Source organism: Erinaceus europaeus, chromosome 1 (assembly GCF_950295315.1).
Source record: "Erinaceus europaeus chromosome 1, mEriEur2.1, whole genome shotgun sequence".
Taxonomy (NCBI): Eukaryota; Metazoa; Chordata; class Mammalia; order Eulipotyphla; family Erinaceidae; genus Erinaceus; species Erinaceus europaeus.
The window spans coordinates 123,173,016-123,192,880 of record NC_080162.1 but is presented as its reverse complement, the minus strand read 5'-3'; the positions used below and the strand labels follow the sequence as shown (position 1 = coordinate 123,192,880).

At 39.6% G+C, this 19,865-nt stretch overlaps 1 protein-coding gene across 5 annotated transcripts in view; it reads left to right on the top strand.

Annotated features, from left to right (window-relative positions):
• Window positions 1–19,865, top strand: part of COL14A1 (collagen type XIV alpha 1 chain) — a 243,560-nt gene that overhangs the window by 31,766 nt on the left and 191,929 nt on the right. For all 5 annotated transcript variants that reach the window (XM_060195648.1, XM_060195647.1, XM_060195649.1 and 2 more), the window contains 2 exons: window positions 14,874–14,990; window positions 15,637–15,780. In XM_060195648.1, the coding sequence (XP_060051631.1) occupies window positions 14,874–14,990; window positions 15,637–15,780 (261 nt within the window). The remainder of the gene's footprint in view (window positions 1–14,873; window positions 14,991–15,636; window positions 15,781–19,865) is intronic.

The following is a 19,865-nucleotide window of genomic DNA, read 5'->3' as shown; positions in this document are numbered from 1 at the left end:
TCCTCCTCTCTGTCTTCCCCTCCTCTCTCCATTTCTCTCTGTCCTATCCAATAACGACAACAACAATAATAACTACAACAATAAAATAACAAGGGCAACAAAAGGGAATAAATAAATAAAATAAATATTAAAATATATATATAAAAATATATATATATCTATGTAGGTTGCTATTAAAACTGCTAGATTTCAGGTGAGTTGAAAAGGTACAGAGTCCATAACATCCAACCAAAAAGAGGTGTGTACTCCTATGTTCATAGCAGCACAATTCATAATAGCTAAAACCTGGAAGCAACCCAGGTGCTCAACAACAGATGAGTGGCTGAGAAAGCTGTGCTATATATACACATTGGAATACTATGCAGCTATCAAGAACAATGAACCCACCTTCTCTGACCCATCTTGGACAGAGCTAGAAGGAATTATGTTAAGTGAGCTAAGTCAGAAAGATAAAGATGAGTATGGTATGATCCCACTCATCAACAGAAGTTGACTAAGAAGATCTGAAAGGGAAACTAAAAGCAGGACCTGACCAAATTGTAAGTAGGGCACCAAAGTAAAAACCCTGTGGTGAGGGGTAGACATGCAGCTTCCTGGGCCAGTGGGGGGTGGGAGTGGGTGGGAGGGATGGGTCACAGTCTTTTAGTGGTGGGAATGGTGTTTATGTACACTCCTAGTAAAATGTAGTCATATAAATCACTAGTTAATTAATATGAGAGGGGGGAAATTAATTGTATGTCTCAAAGTTTTTCAAAACACAAACTGAATCTTTTCAATATATAGGCTGTGTAATTGATATGCAGACTCTCTCAAAAGCCTAGACCAAGTAGATCAGAAGCAATCAATAGCAAAGCTATATACAAGATACTGGGTACTGTACAGCAAACCCTAACAAAAGGACTTTTCAAAGTTAACCCAATTACCAAATAATGTGATGATAACATTAACTATCGATTTTCTTTTTGAACCCTAAGACAGCAGGAACCTCACATCTCCACTATAGAGCCTCTACTTCCCCCAGTCCTGGAACCCTTGGATAGGGCCCACTTTCCCATATGCCTCTCCCAATCCATATCAAATAATATTGCATCTGCCGATCACAACCTAACCAACACAATGATTACCACCTCAACATGCTTCACTTCAGACTGTGTCCAGAGACTTCACGTGTGGAATGACAACCCTTCAGCTTCATTACTCAGGTGAGACCTTTCCTTTCATAGTATACTCTAATTCCATCTCAGGTGGTTCACTTTCTAACAAAGTCCCAAAACCTAGATATACACCAGTTTCTGTGAGAGAGAGCATATGTTCACACGTATCGGTAAACTACTACAAAATATATACCTGAAAGCAGAAGTACACTAGAGTTTGCAGTGAGTACCCCCCTAACACTTCTCTCCATTATTCCAAGCTTTGGGTCCATGATTGCTCAACAATTTGTTTGGCTTTGTATGTTAACTCTCTTTTCAGTCACCAGGTTCCAGATGTCATCAGGATGCTGGCCAGGCTTCCCTAGACTGAAGACCCCACCAATGTGTCCTGGAGCTCAGCTTCCCCAGAGACCCACCCTACTAGGGAAAGAGAGAGGCAGACTGGGAGTATGGACCGACCAGTCAACACCCATGTTCAGTGGGGAAGCAATTACAGAAGCCAGACCTTCTACCTTCTGCAACCCACAATGACCCTGGGTCCATGCTCTTAGAGGGACAGAGAATGGGAAAGCTATCAGGGGAGGGAGTGGGATATGGAGATTGGGTTGTGGGAATTGTGTGGAATTGTACCCCTCCTACCCTATGGTTTTGTTAATTAATCCTTTCTTAAATAAAAAAAAAAGAAAAGGTACAGAGTCACTCCTTTTGTATATGATAATATAATAGCCATATTGTAAAATAAAAATTTCTATGTAATTGTAGTGAGGTTTCAATGAACGAACACTGACTGCCATAGGATAAGAGGGGTACAACTCCACACAATTCCTACCACCAGAACTCTGTATCCCATCCCCTGCCCTGATAGCTTTTCTATTCTTTAACCCTCTGGGAATATGGACCCAAGGTCATTGTGGGATGTAGAAGGTGGAAGGTCTGGCTTCTGTAATTGCTTCCCTGCTGAACATGGGTGTTGACAAGTCAATCCATATTCCCAGCCTGCCTCTCTCTTTCCCTAGTGGGGTGGGGTTCTGGGGAAGCAGAGCTCCAGGACACATTGGTGGGTTGTCTGTCCAGGGAAGTCTAGTTGGCATCATGCTATCATCTGGAACCTGGTGGTCTACTTAGACTTAGATACCCTCCTCAGCTACTTTCTATTACAGTTCTCTCACTCACTCCAAAGATAACCTTATCAAAGCAAGGCATACTTTAACAATGATTCTTTAGTCACTAGCAAGCCACCCCATCAGCTGGGGCTCTAGTCACGGAGGAGTCCTGAGATTCCCAAACAGACATGATGGGCCTAGACCTCAAATAAATCCCTCTCTCCATTGTTACCGGTCACTTCTATCAGGAACAACACAATAGACCCCTTTGTGGGCCCCCATAGCACCTTGCTCTCAACTTGGATCAACAATGGTAGAGAATGTTTCATCCTCAAAGGGAAGATAGACAACATACTCTATGCTACACCTAAGGAAGATGGGTCCTGATACTGGTGCAGCTTGGAATGTTCCTACTCATGACCACAGAATGTGAGCTCGAATCTAGAGGGATGCAGAGGTCACATAGGCTCCTAAGCTAATTATGGGCCCCAGATCACATCAAATCAATGGGATTTACAGTTAACAATATTTATACCCCTTTCCCATATTAGGAGCTACTTTCTTCCCTGATCCAGCTTTCTGGTCTTTTTCCCAGCCATGATATCATCTCCCCAGACAATAACTTGGATCCACTGGTATATCAGATTTCAGGCTCAGGGGCAAAAAGAAAAAGGAAAAAAAAAAAAAAACTAGTATAGCCACAGGCCCTTTGAAATAAACTAAAATATGCCTACTAGTTATCTACAAAATGGAGGACCCCCAACTCTTCATCTGCACTATTCCAGCCCTTAGGTCCATGATTGTTCAACAGTTTGCCTGGCTTTGTATGTTAACTCTCTTTTCAGTCACCAGGCTCCTGATGCTACATGATGTCGACCAGACTTCCCTGGACAGACAACCCCACCAATGTGTCCTGGAGCTCCGCTTCCCCAGAGCCCTTCCCCACTAGGGAAAGAGAGAGACAGGCTGGGAGTATGGATTGACCAGTCACTGCCCATGTTCAGCAGAGAAGCAATTACAGAAGCCAGACCTTCCACCTTCTGCATCCCACAATGACCTTGGGTCCATACTCCCAGAGGGTTAAAGAATAGGAAAGCTATCAGGGCAGGGGATGGGATACAGAGTTCTGGTGGTGGGAACTGTGTGGAGTTGTACTCCTCTTATCCTATGGTATAGTCAATGTTTCCTTTTTATAAATAAAAATGAAAAAAAAAAAGAGGTAACATATAAAGCCAAACAAGTTATTGACTAATTATGAACCTAAAGGCTGGAGTAGTGCAGATCAAGAGTTGGGGAGAGGGGGTCTCTATTTTGTAGATAGCTAGTAGACATATTTTAGTTATATTTCAAAGGGCCTGTGGCTATACAAGTTTTTTTTTTTTCCCCTGAGCCTGAAATCTGATATGCAGGTGGATCTTATTGTCTGGGGAGATGATATCATGACTGGGAAAAGGACCAGAAAGCTGGATCAGGGAAGAGAGTAGCTCCCAAATATGGGAAAGGGGTATAAATATTGTTGACTATAAATCCCATCGATTTGATGTGACCTGAGGCCCATATTCAGCTTAGGAGCCTATGTGACCTCTGCATCCCTATAGATCTGAGCTCACAGTCTGTGGTCATTAGTAGGATGTCCTAATATTAGGACCCTTCTTCCTCAGGTGTAGCATAGAGTATGTTGTCCATTCTCCCTTTGGAGGATGGAACAATCTCTACTGTTGTTGATCCAAGTTGAGGGCAAGGTCCTATGGAGATCCACAAAGGGGTCTGTTTTGTTGCTCCTGATAGAGATGACCGGTAACAATGGGGAGAGGGATTTATTTGAGGTCTAGGCCCACTGTGTCTGTTTGGGAATCTCAGGACTCCCAGACTAGGGCCCCAGCTGATGGGGTGGCTTGATAGTGACTAAAGAGTCATGAACGTTTGTTTTTATATCATGAGATTTAATCTCTGGGCTGGGGAACTAGTACAACGGTTATGCAAAAAGATTTCCATGATCTCAGGTTTAGTCCCTAGCACTACCATAAACCAGAGAACAGCAGTGCTCTAGCAATAAATAAATAACAATAAATAAAGTCTTCCCTTTGGAAAAAAAAAAACAAAATAAAAATTCCATTATATTTTGAGTAATAAGTTTACCCCTGCAATAGGAAGAAATACAAGTGGTTCCTTTTCAGTCCTAGGGAATGAAGTTCACATTCTACACTGTGACGTTTGACACCCTGCTCAGTATGGGAAGCTTTACCATTTACAGGATGATCTTGGTAACTTGCTTTGAATTTTGGTGTGTGCCAAAAACCACACCTGATTTTTCTCTTTCAAAGAAAGATTAGGGTCTTAACTGACACAAGTGAACTTTTAAGTACAGTGAATGCAAACATATATAATATTACTAGAAATTAAGTGTATGAGTATGACTTTATTTTTACTTAAGTAAGGAAAAATCATGGGTCTGGTATTAAACACATGCATTTTTGTTCCATGAAATAATAACAATTATGTCTCCACTACACTTACTTACAGTACTTCTGTTAATCTGGCTCCCCTTCCTTAGCATAAGCCCAACTACCTTCCATACAGGGGAAGGAAGGAAGAAAGGAAGGAAGGAAGGAAGGAAGGGAGAAAGGAAGGAATCAAGGAGGGAAGGGAGGGAGGGAGGAAGCAAGGAAGAAGGAAAGACAGAAGGGAGGAAGGAGGAAGAAAGGAAGGAAGGAAGGAAGGAAGGAAGGAAGGAAGGAAGGAAGAAGGAGAGAAATGGGAGGGAGGGACAGAAGGAGATAACTTTGAAGTCCAAAAGTGTAGCATTAAACCTATTTCTTTTAAAAAATATATTATTAAATTTTTATTTATTTATTTACTTGACAGAGACAGATAGACATTGGGAGGAAAGGGGGAGGTAGGGAGAGAGACAGACACCTACAGCATTGCTTCACCACTTGTGAAGATTCTCCCCTGCAGGGATGGACTTGAACCTGGGCCGTTTTGCACTCTAACATGTGCACTCAAGCAGGTGCTACACCACATGGCCCCAATCTTTCTTTTTTAATTACTTAGCTAATTAACTAATTAATTAATTTATAAGAAAGGGGGGCAGGGGTAGCTAGCATAATGATCGTGCAAATAGACTCTCTTGCCTGAGACTCTGAAGTCCAGGTTCAATCCCTTGTGCCACCATAAACTGATGGGGGGGGGCAGTGGTGTACTTGGTTGAATACACACATCACATGCAAAAGGACCTAAGTTCAAGCCCCCTTACTCCCTACCTGTAAGGAGGTATGTTTCATGAACAATGAAGCAGATCTACAGGCGTCTCTGTCTCTGTCTCTCTCTCTCTCTTACTCCCTCCCTCATAATTTCTCTGTGTCCTATCACATAAAGTAGGAAGAAGAGAAAAAGGAAAAGAAAGGTAAGGAAGGGAAGGGGGAAAGTGGGGAGGGAAAAGAAAGGGAAGGAAAGGAAAGGAGAAGGGAGAAGGAAATAATGGCCAGAGGGAGCAGTAACTCAGTGACAATAAGTAAAAATAAAATTAAAAATGAATATATAAGAACAATGGGGGGGTACCAGAGCTTTATCCTGGCATATGTGATGCTAGCGACCAATGTTTCATCTTTTTGTCTGTGCTGTCCCCACCCAAGCCAAAAAAGGAAATGTGCACTTTGTGTACAACCAAAGTTTTCTTTTAATGAATGTGAGATGGTCTGTGATAAAAGCAAAATGGTAGTGTTACTTTTTGCTAGCAGATGTAATAAGATTCATTTTTTGAATCACATAATTTGCTAAAGATTTGAATACTGGTGAATGTGGTTATTTTTAGAAAACCATTGGTATTGTCTAAGCAAGACTTGTAAGAGCATTGGTCAGTATTATTCTGTTCCTCTTTTTTTTTTTTTTTAGAGAGAGAGATTTAGAAAGTCAGCTATTAACTAGAGAAATATTGCAGACTATAAATTCACACCATATCTTGGAAAAAAGAAAGCATCCTGTGTAGAAAATGCTGTAAAGATTTCTAATCTTTAACCTTGGAATCCTGAATGCTGTTAACTTCTTTGCTTACCTTGAGATGCCAAAACACTTCAGTACTGACAGAATCAGTCTATGTTCTCAGAACTGTCTTGACTGAAGCCTGTATCCTTTTCCACCTGGTAGTTCTGAGGCACGCTGCCTTTCTTTCACCTGTGCATTCATTCATGCAAAACAACTGTGAGTTCTAACAACAGTATCTACCAGCCTGCTGGATAGATTTGACTCACAAACTAAGTCTTTTTTCTAAATTCAGTTGTTTTTTTTTAAGTATTTTATTAAATTTGTTACTGGACAGAGACAGAGAATTGAGAGGGGAGAAGGAAATAGAGAGGGACAAAGACAGAAAAAACCTTGCAGCCCTGCTTCACCATTCATGAAGCTTTTCTCTTGCAGTTAGGGACCAGGGGTTTGAACCTGGGACCTTGTACACTCTAATGTGAACACTTAACCAGGTGCACCAGCACCTGACCCCTTAAAATTTAAAGTCTTGTTTTAATTTTATTCTATAAACAATAAGGACCTATTTACAAATAAGTTATCTACAGCTAGGTTTTCCTCCCCAGATTTCAGGTTGAATAAAATACTAACAATTGCTTTGTCTATTCAAATTTTAGTTTTAGCCATCTTATTTCAGTATAGTTATTCTTATGATAAAACCCTGCTTTCCCTTGAAAGAAGGAAGTGAAACTTTTCTTTCTTCCTTTTTGTTGATCTTGTTTATCATTGTTGTTATTATTATTGTTGTTATTGCTGTCATTGTTGTTGGATAAGACAGAGAGAAGTCAAGAGAGGAGGGATAGACAGAGAGAGGGAGAGAAAGACACCTACAGACGGTGAAGCGACAGCCCCCCCCCCGCAGGTGGGGGCTGGGGGATCGAACTGGGATCTTTATTTTTTAAGGAGTTAAAAAAATATTTATTTATTCCCTTTTGGTGCCCTTGTAGTTATTATTGTTGTTATTGATGTCGTCGTTGTTGGATAGGACAGAGAGAAATGGAGAGAGGAAGGGAAGACAGAGGAAGAGAAAGACACCTGGAGAACTACTTCTCCATTTGTGAAGCGACTCCCCTGCAGGTGGGGATCCAGGGCTTGAACCGGGATCCTTACTGTGGTCCTTGCGCTTTGCGCCAAGTGCGCTTAAGCCGCTGCGCTCCCGCCCAACTCCCTCTTTCATTCTTCATATTGAGAATGGGAAGCTAATTTCTTGTGTTAGTGGGTAGTGTTGTCTACTAAGAGGTAGTAAAACACCCCTAAAAAGAGAATACCATGCTAAAATTGTGTTGTTTAGTACTGACTGATTTTAGATTAAATGGAAAATTTGTAAAGGAGTTAAGTTACTTGTTCATCTAGCTCAGTGAAGGGTGGTGTAATATGCATGATCTCCCAATGAAACAGCATTTTCTTTGGAATCAAAAGGTGTTGTTCATCAGTGTGTGAGTTTGGGCATGCCTCGGTTTCTCCTGGTTTACCTTATTTTATTTATTTATTTATTTATTCCCTTTTGTTGCCCTTGTTGTAGTTATTATTGTCGTTGTTATTGATGTAATTGTTGGATAGGACAGAGAGAAATGGAGAGAGGTGGGGAAGACAGAGAGGGGGAGGGAAAGATAGATACCTGCAGACCTACTTCACCTCTTGTGAAGGGATTCCTCTGCAGGTGGGGAGCCAGGGCTTGAACCGGGATCCTTATGCTGGTCCTTGCGCTTTGCACCACCTGAACTTAACCCGCTGCGCTATCGCCTGACTCCCGGTTTACTTTATTTTTAAAATCAATATCGTGTTACATTTGTGTGAGGATTCAATGAGCGTTTGAAATCAATTATTAGATGAAGTACAGGGGAACAAAACTACTGACCAACTGTCATGTTGTGTCTACTATCCTAGAGTTGTCACCTATCCTGTATAGATAGACCATGAGACTATGGAAAAGAAACCACTTACTTTAGATTGTTTAAGAAGTGGAAATAAGGGAGTCAGGCAGTAGCGCTGCGGGTTAAGTGCACTTGGCGCAAAGCACAAGGACTGGCATAAGGATGCTGGTTTGAGCTCCCGGCTCCCCACCTGCACCTGAGTCGCTTCACAAGCGGTGAAGCAGCTCTGCAGGTGTCTTTCTCTTCCCCCTCTCTGTCTTCCCCTGCTCTCCATTTCTCTCTGCCCTATCAACAACATCAACAATAATTACAACAATAAAAACAAGGGCAACAAAAAGGAAATAAATAAATAAATATTAAAAAAATATTTTAAAAAAAGGAAGTGGAAATAAACAAAATGTCCTAACTCTTTATAATGCTACGTGAAAAATTAATACTGGGCACTGTCAATTTTATTTTTTTAATTTTTTATTTAAGAAAGGAACAATTAACAAAACCATAGGGTAGGAGGGGTACAATTCCACACAATTCCCACAACCCAATCTCCATATCCCACCCCCTCCCCTGATAGCTTTCCCATTATCTATTCCTCTGGGAGCATGGACCCAGGGTCATTGTGGGTTGCAGAAGGTAGAAGGTCTGGCTTCTGTAATTGCTTCCCCACTGAACATGGGCGTTGACTGGTCGGTCCATACTCCCAGTCTGCCTCTCTCTTTCCCTGGTAGGGTGTGTCTCTGGGGAAGCTGAGCTCCAGGACACATTGGTGGGGTCTTCAGTCTAGGGAAGCCTGGCCAGCATCCTGATGACATCTGGAACCCGGTGACTGAAAAGAGAGTTAACATACGAAGCCAAACAAATTGTTGAGCAATCATGGACCCAAAGCTTGGAATAGTGGAAAGAAGTGTTAGGGGGGTACTCACTGCAAACTCTAGTGTACTTCTGCTTTCAGGTATATATTTTGTAGTAGTTTACCGATACGTGTGAACATATGCTCTCTCTCACAGAAACTGGTGTATATCTAGGTTTTGGGACTTTGTTAGAAAGTGAACCACCTGAGATGGAATTAGAGTATACTATGAAAGGAAAGGTCTCACCTGAGTAATGAAGCTGAAGGGTTGTCATTCCACATGTGAAGTCTCTGGACACAGTCTGAAGTGAAGCATGTTGAGGTGGCAATCGTTGTGTTGGTTAGGTTGTGATCGGCAGATGCAATATTATTTGATATGGATTGGGAGAGGCATATAGGAAAGTGGGCCCTATCCAAGGGTTCCAGGACTGGGGGAAGTAGAGGCTCTATAGTGGAGATGTGAGGTTCCTGCTGTCTTAGGGTTCAAAAAGAAAATCGATAGTTAATGTTATCATCACATTATTTGGTAATTGGGTTAACTTTGAAAAGTCCTTTTGTTAGGGTTTGCTGTACAGTACCCAGTATCTTGTATATAGCTTTGCTATTGATTGCTTCTGATCTACTTGGTCTAGGCTTTTGAGAGAGTCTGCATATCAATTACACAGCCTATATATTGAAAAGATTCAGTTTGTGTTTTGAAAAACTTCGAGACATACAATTAATTTTCCCCCTCTCATATTAATTAACTAGTGATTTATATGACTACATTTTACTAGGAGTGTACATAAACACCATTCCCACAACCAAAAGACTGTGACCCATCCCTCCCACCCACTCCCACCCCCCACTGGCCCAGGAAGCTGCATGTCTACCCCTCACCACAGGGTTTTTACTTTGGTGCCCTACTTACAATTTGGTCAGGTCCTGCTTTTAGTTTCCCTTTCAGATCTTCTTAGTCAACTTCTGTTGATGAGTGGGATCATCCCATACTCATCTTTATCTTTCTGACTTAGCTCACTTAACATAATTCCTTCTAGCTCCGTCCAAGATGGGTCAGAGAAGGTGGGTTCATTGTTCTTGATAGCTGCATAGTATTCCATTGTGTATATATACCACAGCTTTCTCAGCCACTCATCTGTTGTTGGGCACCTGGGCTGCTTCCAGGTTTTAGCTATTATGAATTGTGCTGCTATGAACATAGGAGTACACACATCTTTTTGGTTGGGTGTTATGGAGTCCTTGGGGTATAATCCCAGGAGAGGAATTACTGGATCACATGGAAGGTCTATGTCTAGCCTTGTGAGAGTTTTCCAGACTGCTCTCCACAGAGGCTCTACCAATTTACATTCCCACCAGCAATGTAAAAGGGTTCCTCTGTCCCCACAGCCTCTCTAGTGTTTGTTGCTGCTGTCCTTTTTGATGTATGCCATTCTTACAGGAGTGAGGTGATATCTTAGTGTTGTCTTAATTTGCATTTCTCTGACAATCAGTGACCTAGAGCAGTTTTTCATGTTTGTTAGCCTTTTGGATCTCCTCTGAGGTGAATGTGTTGTTCATATCCTCTGCCCATTTTTGGTTGAGGTAATTTGCTTTTTTGGTGCTAAGTTTGCTGTGCTCTTTACATATTTTGGTGATCAGTTTCTTGTCTGATGTATGGCATGTGAAGATCTTCTCTCATTCTGTGAGGGGTCTCTCTGTTTGTTTAATAGTTTCTTTGGATGTGCAGAAGCTTTTCAATTTGATGTAGTCCCATTGGTTTGTTTTTGCTTTAGTCTTCCTTGCAATTGGGTTTGATTCATCAAAGATGTCCTTGAGGTGTATGTGGGAAAGTGTTTTACCAATGTTTTCCTCTAAGTATTTGATTGTTTCTGGTCTGACATCTAGGTCTTTGATCCATTTGGAGTTGATTTTTGTTTCTGGTGAGATAAAGTGGTTCAATTTCATTCTTCTGCATGTTACAACCCAGTTTTCCCAGTACCATTTATTGAAGAGAGCCTCCTTTTTCCATTTAATCCTTTGGGCCCCCTTATCAAAGATTAGATGTCCATAGGTGTGGGGATTTATTTCTGGGCTTTCAATTCTGTTCCACTGGTCTGTGTGCCTATTTTTGTTCCAGTACCATGCTGTTTTGATGATGATGGCTTTATAATATAGTTTAAGGTCTGGGAATGTGATGCCTCCATTTCTGTTTCTTTTCCTCAAGATGGTTTTGGCAATTCTAGGTGTTTTCAGGTTCCAGATAAATGATTGTAGTGTTTGTTCTATTCTCTTAAAGAAGCTTGGTGGAACTTTGATGGGTATTGCATTAAATTTGTATATGCCTCTGGGGAGAATATTCATTTTGATGATATTTATTCTTCCAATCCATGAGCATGGGATATCTTTCCATTTCTTGGTATCAGTTTCTATTTCCTTGAGTAGCGACTCATAGTTTTCAGTATATAAGTCTTTCACTTCTTTGGTCAACTTTATTCCTAGGTATTTGATTGATTTTGCTGAAACAGTAAATGGGAGTGATTTCTGGATGTCTTCTTCTTCAAAGTTAGTGTTTGCATAACGAAATGCCACTGATTTTTCTACATTGATTTTGTAGCCTGATACCTTGCTATATTGCCTAATAACTTCTAATTGTTTTCTGCTGGATTCTTTGGGTGTTTCTATGTACACTATCATATCATCTGCAAATAGTGAGAGCTTGACTTCTTCCCTTCCAATCTGTATTCCTTTGACTCCTTTCTTTTGCCTGAGTGCTATGGCAAGAACTTCTAATACTATGTTGAAGAGTAACGGTGACAGTGGACAGCCCTGTCTAGTCCCCGATTTGAGGAGGAATACTTTCAGCGTCTGTCCATTGAGTATGATGTTGGCTGTAGGTTTGCTATATATAGACTCCACTATCTTGAGGAATATCCCATCTATTCCCATTTTTTGTAGAGTTTTGAGCATGAATGGGTGTTGGATTTTGTCAAAGGCTTTCTCTGCATCTATTGAGATAATCATGTGATTTTTGGCTTTGCTTTTATTGATGTGGTGAATGACATTGATTGACTTATGAATGTTGAACCAGCCTTGCATTCCTGTGATGAATACCACTTGGTCGTGATGAACAATCTTTTTGATATGTTGCTGTATCCGGTTGGCCAAGATCTTGTTTAATATTTTGGCATCTATGTTCATCAGAGATATTGGTCTGTAGTTTTCCTTTTTTGTTCTGTCCCTATCAGCTTTTGGTATCAAATAAATAAATAAATATTAAAAAAATATTTTAAAAAAAGGAAGTGGAAATAAACATAATGTCCTAACTCTTTGTAATGTTACATGAAAAATTAATACTGGGCACTGTCAATTTTTTTTTAATATTTTATTATTTACTTATTTATTTTGTTATTATCACTTTTCACCAAAGCACTACTCATCTCTGGCTTATGGTTGGTGTGACGAAATTATACCTCGGACTTTGAAGCCTAAGCAGAAAAGTCATTTTGCATAACCAATATGCTATCTCTTCAGCCTATTACATAGTAAAAGTCTTACTACAGTTTTTCTTTTGAATTTCTGGAACATTGATGGTAGGGTTCAAAAAGGTACTTTGTAGTTTCAGTGATTTAGACAAAAGTATTAAAAGATATGCCTGGTTTTATGAACTATCAGAAAAAAATGAAATAAACTGAGATGATTCATGATTGTGTTCTGTGTCTTTCTGTCAGGTATGAATCTGCTATACTTGAAGAATGAATCAAAGTTTATAATTATCTTTTATCTGATCCTTTTGAATTTGGGTCCTAGAAGATTTATTTCTCAAATGATTTTTAAATGAAAATCTTATTACCATAGTACATTCATAGTCTACTTCTTAAATTAACATGTCATAAAATATGCATTATTAAAGTCCTGAAGATAAAAACAGTTTCCACCGGTGTTGAGGGTAAAATCTTACGTGATCCATGTAGAAAATTTTGTCCTCATAGTAAGTGAAAGTATTTTATGAAATTGGCTTTAATTATCAAACTAGCAAATTAAATTCTAACCCAGTTTTTTTTTTTTTTTTGGTATAAGATCAGTACCATTAACAAATGCTTATCCTTTAAGTAAGAAACAAATGCTTTGGGCAGGTGGTGGCACACCTGGTTAAGTTCACATATTAGCAAGAGTCAAGGACTGCGGTTCAAGCCTCCGTTCCCCATCTGCAGGGGATCTACTTCGCAAGTGGTGAAGCAGGTCTGCAGGAGTTTTTCTCTCTATCTCCCCATCCTCTCTCAATTTTTCTCTGTCCTATCTAATGAAAATTAGAAAGAAAGAAAGAAAGAAAGAAAGAAAGAAAGAACAAAGAAAGAAAGAAAGAAAGAAAGAGAAAAAAAATGGCCTCTGGGAGCGGTGTATTTGTAGTGCTAGCACCAAGCCCCAACAATAACCCTGGGGGCAAAAGAGAAAAAAAGAAAAAGAAAGGAAAGGAAAGGAAAGGAAAGGAAAGGAAAGGAAAGGAAAGGAAAGGAAAGGAAAGGAAAGGGGAAAAAAGAAAAATGCTCTTGAGCTTGTGTTATTTTGCACAGTGATCAGTTCATTAACAAGTTTTTATAAAGAACAAATTTTGAGGTTGATGAAATGTTACATATATTGCTTGCACTACTTTGCCTTTTCATTTTTACATTCAATTTATTGATTTAACAATGATCGACAAGATTGTGGGATAAGAGGGGTGCAATTCCATACAACTCCCACCACCAAAGTTCAATATCCCCTCTCCTCCATTAGAATTTTCTCTATTCATCATATATATAAATATATATATATATATATATCATATATATATATATATATATGATGAAAATATTGACAAGACCATAGGATAAGAGTGGTACAATTCCACAGTTACCACCATCAGAGCTCCGTATCCCATCACCTCCCTTGATAGCTTTCCTGTTCTTTATCCCTTGGAGAGCAACAGGATAACTTTGGGGTGCAAAAGATGGAAGGTCTGAGTTCTATAACTGCTTCTCTGCTAGACATGGACGTTGGCAGGTGGATCCATACTCTCAGCTTATTTCTATCTTTCTCTAGTGGGGTAGGGCTCTGGAGAGGTGGGGTTCCAGGATGCATTGGTGAGGTTGTCTGCCCAGGGAAGTCAGGTTGGCTTCATAGTAGCATCTGCAACTTGGTGGCTGAAAAGCACTAAGATATAAATCAGAAAAAAAGTTAAATAATAAGGAACCTAAAGACAAGAATATAGCAGATGAGATTTGGGGTCACCATTTTGGAAAAAGCTGGGAAGTCTATGTTAGGTATATTCCAAGGTATATTCCAAGCCTGTGACTTTACTGATTTTTGCCTGAGCCCAACAGCTAACATGCAGGTGGACCAAAGATGGTGTCAGAGTTGGACATAGGACTAGAAAGATGGATCAGGGAAGAAAGTAGCTCCCAAATATGGGGGAAAAATGGGAAAAGTGTACAAATATTTTTAACTGTAAGCCCATTGATCTGATCTGGGGCCTATATTCAGTGCAGGAGCTTGTATAACCTGCATCCCTGTAGGTCTGAGTTCGCATTCTGTGGTCATGGGTAGGAACATGCTAGGCTGTACTAATTTCAGGACACATCTTTCTCTAGTGGCAGACTATGTTGACTCAATTTCTCTTTGGAGAATGGGGCAGTCCCTACCATTGTTGATCCACATTGAGGTAGAGACCCACAAGAGGGTTCCACTTTGTTGTTTCTGGTAGAAATGACCAGTGACAGTGGAGAGAGGGATCTGTCAGAGATCTAGGCCCATCATGTCTGTGGGAATCCCAGGATTCCCTGCTTAGTGCCTTTTCATTTTAACAAATAGAAGCTTAGATGTTCTAGCAATTAATTGAATTTTATTTTTTCCTTTTTAGTGTCTCCACCCACTAGGTTAAGATACAATGTAATATCTCATGATAGTATACAGATTTCATGGAAGGCTCCAAGAGGGAAATTTGGTGGCTACAAACTTCTTGTGACTCCAGCTTCAGGTAAAGACAATCAGCTTTATTTTCTAGAGTCATATAAACTTTTTCCACATAGGTAAATGAAAATATAGGATGCTATTTGTTGCTTACAAAAGACAATATATCTGGGTGGCCAGCACTTCTGACGGAATGAATAAAATATTATTTAAGGTGGTCCTGCCCTCCATGTACTGAGTCAGCATCTGAAATTTAAAGACTCCCAGATTTTTTATTTATTATTGCTGTGCATAATAAATATGGAAACAACTGATTGTGTGGATTGAATAACACATTTAGGGTAGTGGCTGCCATATAATGCTTAATAAATCTTACCCTTGATTACTATAAAGATGCTCTTTAGTATTTCTCTCCGATCTTATCCTTAGTACATAAATGCAGTAGGGTATTCTGATGAAAGTCTTGTGAATATGTTTTAATCTAATTTATACTGTTTAATGCAAAGTGTACAATCCAGAAATGAAAATGAAAGCTATATTAAAATTAAATGCTATTTACATATGCACCATAATATATTTTAAATATCTCCACTTTGTCAAATCATGCTTACTGGCTAATAAAATTTCTTTTTTTTTTTTTTGGCTAATAAAATTTCTTTTGCATATAGTTAACCTATTTCCTAGAGCTAATTTACCTTTCTGTTTTATTACAGGTGGAAAGACCAACCAGTTGAATCTCCAGAATACTGCAACCAAAGCCATTATTCAAGGTCTTATGCCAGACCAGAATTACACTGTTCAAATTATTGCATTCAATAAAGACAAAGAAAGCAAGCCTGCCCAAGGTCAATTCAGAAGTATGTATCTACAGGTCTTAAAAATATACTGTAGGATTTCGTTCCAGCTCTGAATTTGAGTCTTTGTTAAATATTATAACAGGTTGAACTCCTAGGTTCTTTTGATTTAAAGAGATCAAAAAGGTAGCTAATACAATATTCGATGATGTCTGTCATCTTTACTAACTCTTCAGTTCCTCTCTTCACTGGAATCTTACTAATTAATTTTTTTTTTTTGGCTTCCAGGGTTATTGCTGGGGTTCAGTGCCTGAACTTGAATCCACTGCTCCTGGAGGCTATTTTTCCCTTTTTTGTCCTTGTTGTTTATTGTTGTTGTTATTATTATTGCTGTCCTTGTTGGATAGGACAGAGAGAAATGGAGAGAGGATGGGAAGACAGAGAAAGGGAGGGAAAAATAGACACCTGAAGACCTGCTTCACCACTTGTGAAGCAAACCCCCTGTATGTGGGGAGCCAGGATCCTTATGTTGGTCCTTGCGCTTTGCACCATGTGCACTTAACCTGCTGCACAACCTCCTGACCCCCTTAAGTTTTAACTTTCAAAGATGCTCCCTGTCACTGTCTTCTGACCATATACAGACATCTTTTCTAACCAGCACATAATAAGTACTTAGTAAATACTTACCAAGTGACTGAATTTAAAAAAAAGTTGAAGTATTTGTTAACTAGAGACAGAGGATGAACCATCAATTTGGCACATGCTGTCTGCCAGAGATTGAGTTCAGGACCTCATATTTTTAAGTTCAATTTTTTAATTCTTTCTTTGTATTTCTTTCTTTTTTTTTTTTTTTTTTTTTACCAGAGCACTGCTCAGCTCTGGGACATGGTGGTTTGAGGAATTGAACCTGGGACTATAGAGCCTCAGGCACAAGAGTCTCTTTGCCTAACCATTGTGCTATCTACCCCGACCCAGTTCAATTCTCTTTACTGTGCTACTTCCCAGGCCACCAAATTTTAGACAGATTTCCCACTAAAGATTAAGGGATATTTTATAACTGAGTTAGTCTTTTCATTGCAGAAAGTTGAAATATTCTATATTTAAAATAAATATCTGCCAAAGTTATTCAGAGTGATATATAGTATCACCTGTAAAAATAAATGATTACTGGCAGTTTATATAAACAAGAAAATTGTCTTGTGATTTCACTCAGGATACATTTCATATGTACTTGAATTTAGTATACAATGTCTTTATATATATAATTTTTATTTATAAAATGGAAAGATTGACAAGACTATAGGGTAAGAGGGGTAAAATTCTACACAATTCCCACCACCAGAACTCCATATCCCATCCCTTCCCTTGATAGCTTTCCTATTCTTTATCCCTCTGGGAGTATACACCCAGGATCATTATGGGGTGAAGAAGGTGGAAGGTCTAGCTTCTGTAATTGCTTCTCTGCTGTTTCTATCTTTCCCTAGTGGGGCAGGGATCTGGGGAGGCAGGGCTCCAAAACACATGGTGGGGTCACCTGCCCAGGGAAGTCAGGTTGGCATTATGGTATCACCTGCAACCTGGTGGCTGAAAAGAGTTAAGATATAATGCAGAACAAATTGTTGCCTAGTCATGAACCTAAAGGCAAGAATATTTCAGATGAGGATTTGGGGTATCCGTTTTAGAAAAAGCTAGTAGGTCTATTTTTGGTATATTCCAAGGGGGCCATGACTTTATTAGTTTTTGCCTGGTCCTGACATCTAATATGCAGGTGGACCCAGGTAATTGTCTGGGGATATGGTTTCATAGTTGGAAAAAGGACTAGAAAGCTGAATCAGGTAAGAGAGTAGCTCCCAAATATGGAGAAAGTATATGATATTATTAACTGTAAACCCCATCAATTTGATCAAGAGCCCATATTCTGCACAGGAGCCTATGTAACATCCCTGCATCCCTGTAAGTCTGAGCTCACATTCTGTGGTCACAGCTAGGAACAGTCCAGGCTGCACTCATTTTAGGATCCATCTTCCTCAGGTAGTAGGTAGAGTGTGTTGTCCAACCTCCCTTCAGAGATTGGACCATTCCCTACTATTATTGATTCACGTTGGGGGCCAGGTCCTATAGGAGGAATCCATTATATTTTTCCTGATGGAGATGACCAGTGACAATGGCAAGAGGGATCTGGTAGAGGTTTAGGCCCATCATGTCTGTGAGGAAATCCCAGGACTCCCTGACTAGGGCCCCAGGTGATAGGGTAGCCTGGTAGTAACTAAAGAGTCATCATTAAAGTATTCCAGTCTCTTTATGAAGCTTTTGTAAAACTTATTTTATCTGACAAGGTTAGCTTTGGAGTGATTGAGTACAAGGTAGATGAGGAGGGTATCTAGGTCTAAGTAGAAATTATTTTATTATGGTGTCTTTTTATGTATTTTTAGGTACTTTATGATGTCTTTTTAGGTCTTTCTGCTTGCTTGCTTCATTTATTGACTCACTGCAAACTACTGTGCACTTTTGCTTTAATGTATGTTTTTCCCCAACTTCTGGATACATGTACATATGCCCTGTCTCATGGACTGTGGTCTATATCTAGATTTTGAGGTTTGTTAAGAAGTGTACCACCCAAAATGGAATTAAGGGTTCCTATGAGCTAGGAAAGGTCTCACCAGAGTAATGAAGCTGAAGAGTTGACATTCAACACCTGACATCTCTGGATGCAGTCCGAAGTGAAACATGCTGAGGTGGTACTGGTTGCATTGATTGGGTTGGGATCAGCTGATACAGTATCAGTTGGTATGAACTGGGTGAAGCATGAAGGAAAGTGAGTCTCACCTTAGAGGTTTCAGGACTGGAATAAATATGGGCTTTATAGAGAAAGGGGAAGGTTCCTGCTGTCTGAGGGTTAAGAAGGCAATAGGTACATAGTTATAGCTATAACCAAATCATTTGGCAATTGGGTTAACATTGAAAATCCCATTGTTAGGATTTGCTGTAGTATACAAGACTTCACCATAATTTATGTCCTTTTATGTTATTTACTTATAGTTGCATCTTATAAAGGAACACCACCAGTTGCTTCTGTTCTCCCTGGTCTTAAGGTTCATTACTAATTTTTATGAGAGGGAGATTAGAGAATTGCTCAGATTTTGGTTGATGGGAGTGTTAGGGGTTGAACCTGAAGTTACAGAATTATAAGTCATTCTCAGTCCCTGGCTGGTAAGAGGCATGCAGGGACAATCTAATCAAGGGAGAATATTCTGAGGGAGTCCAGTTTGTCTGTACCATTCCTTTAAAAAGTTGTTGTGGTCCAGAAGGTGGCACCAGTGGGTAGAGCATCTGATCTTTGAGCATGAGGTTCTGAGTTTGGTGTCCAATGCTGCATGTTCCGGAGTGATTCTGTGGTTCTCTCTCTCTCTTTTTTCCTCATTAATACATTTAAAAAAACTTAAAGACTCACAAAAAGATGTTCCTCATATTGTTTATGATATTGCTGGGGCTTAGTGCCTGCATGATGACTCCACTGCTCCAAGAGGTCTTTTTTTCTCCTTTGTCTTTTTCATTAATAGAGGGTAAGAGGTAGAGAGAGAGACAGGGAGACAGAGAAAGCTAGAAGGAAAGATACCTACAGCACTGCTCATGAAGCTTCTCCCTTGCAGTGAGTGGGCTTTTTGTTGAGTCTATAGTCGTTCATAAAGTCTTAACTTTCTTCCCTTTCAGGAATTAGTCATTCATTCATTTTTAAATCTAATTCATAAAGTCCACATATTTCATGGTCACTAAGTGTGAGGCAACACTGTAAGTACTGACAACATGATGTATCTGTACCCTTACAGAGCTTAACATCTAGCTACCAGTAGCTTCTAGTTAGCAACTCCTTCCTTTCTTCAGGTAGTCTTAGATGTGGGGGGACAAGGTTTCTGTAAGGTGACTGTAAAGAAAAAATGCTTGTCTGGGTTAATTTTCTCTTTACTCTTAAGATAAACTCTAAAATACTCAATTTGTTATTAAGTACAAGATTAAACAATAGAACATTATCAGAATAGTATATGAACCCTTAAGTATCCATCACTATCTTCAGTGATTAGCCATGTAGGGCCAGTTTTGTTTGATATTTATCAACTTCACATTACTTGGAAGTGAATCCCAAATAAATA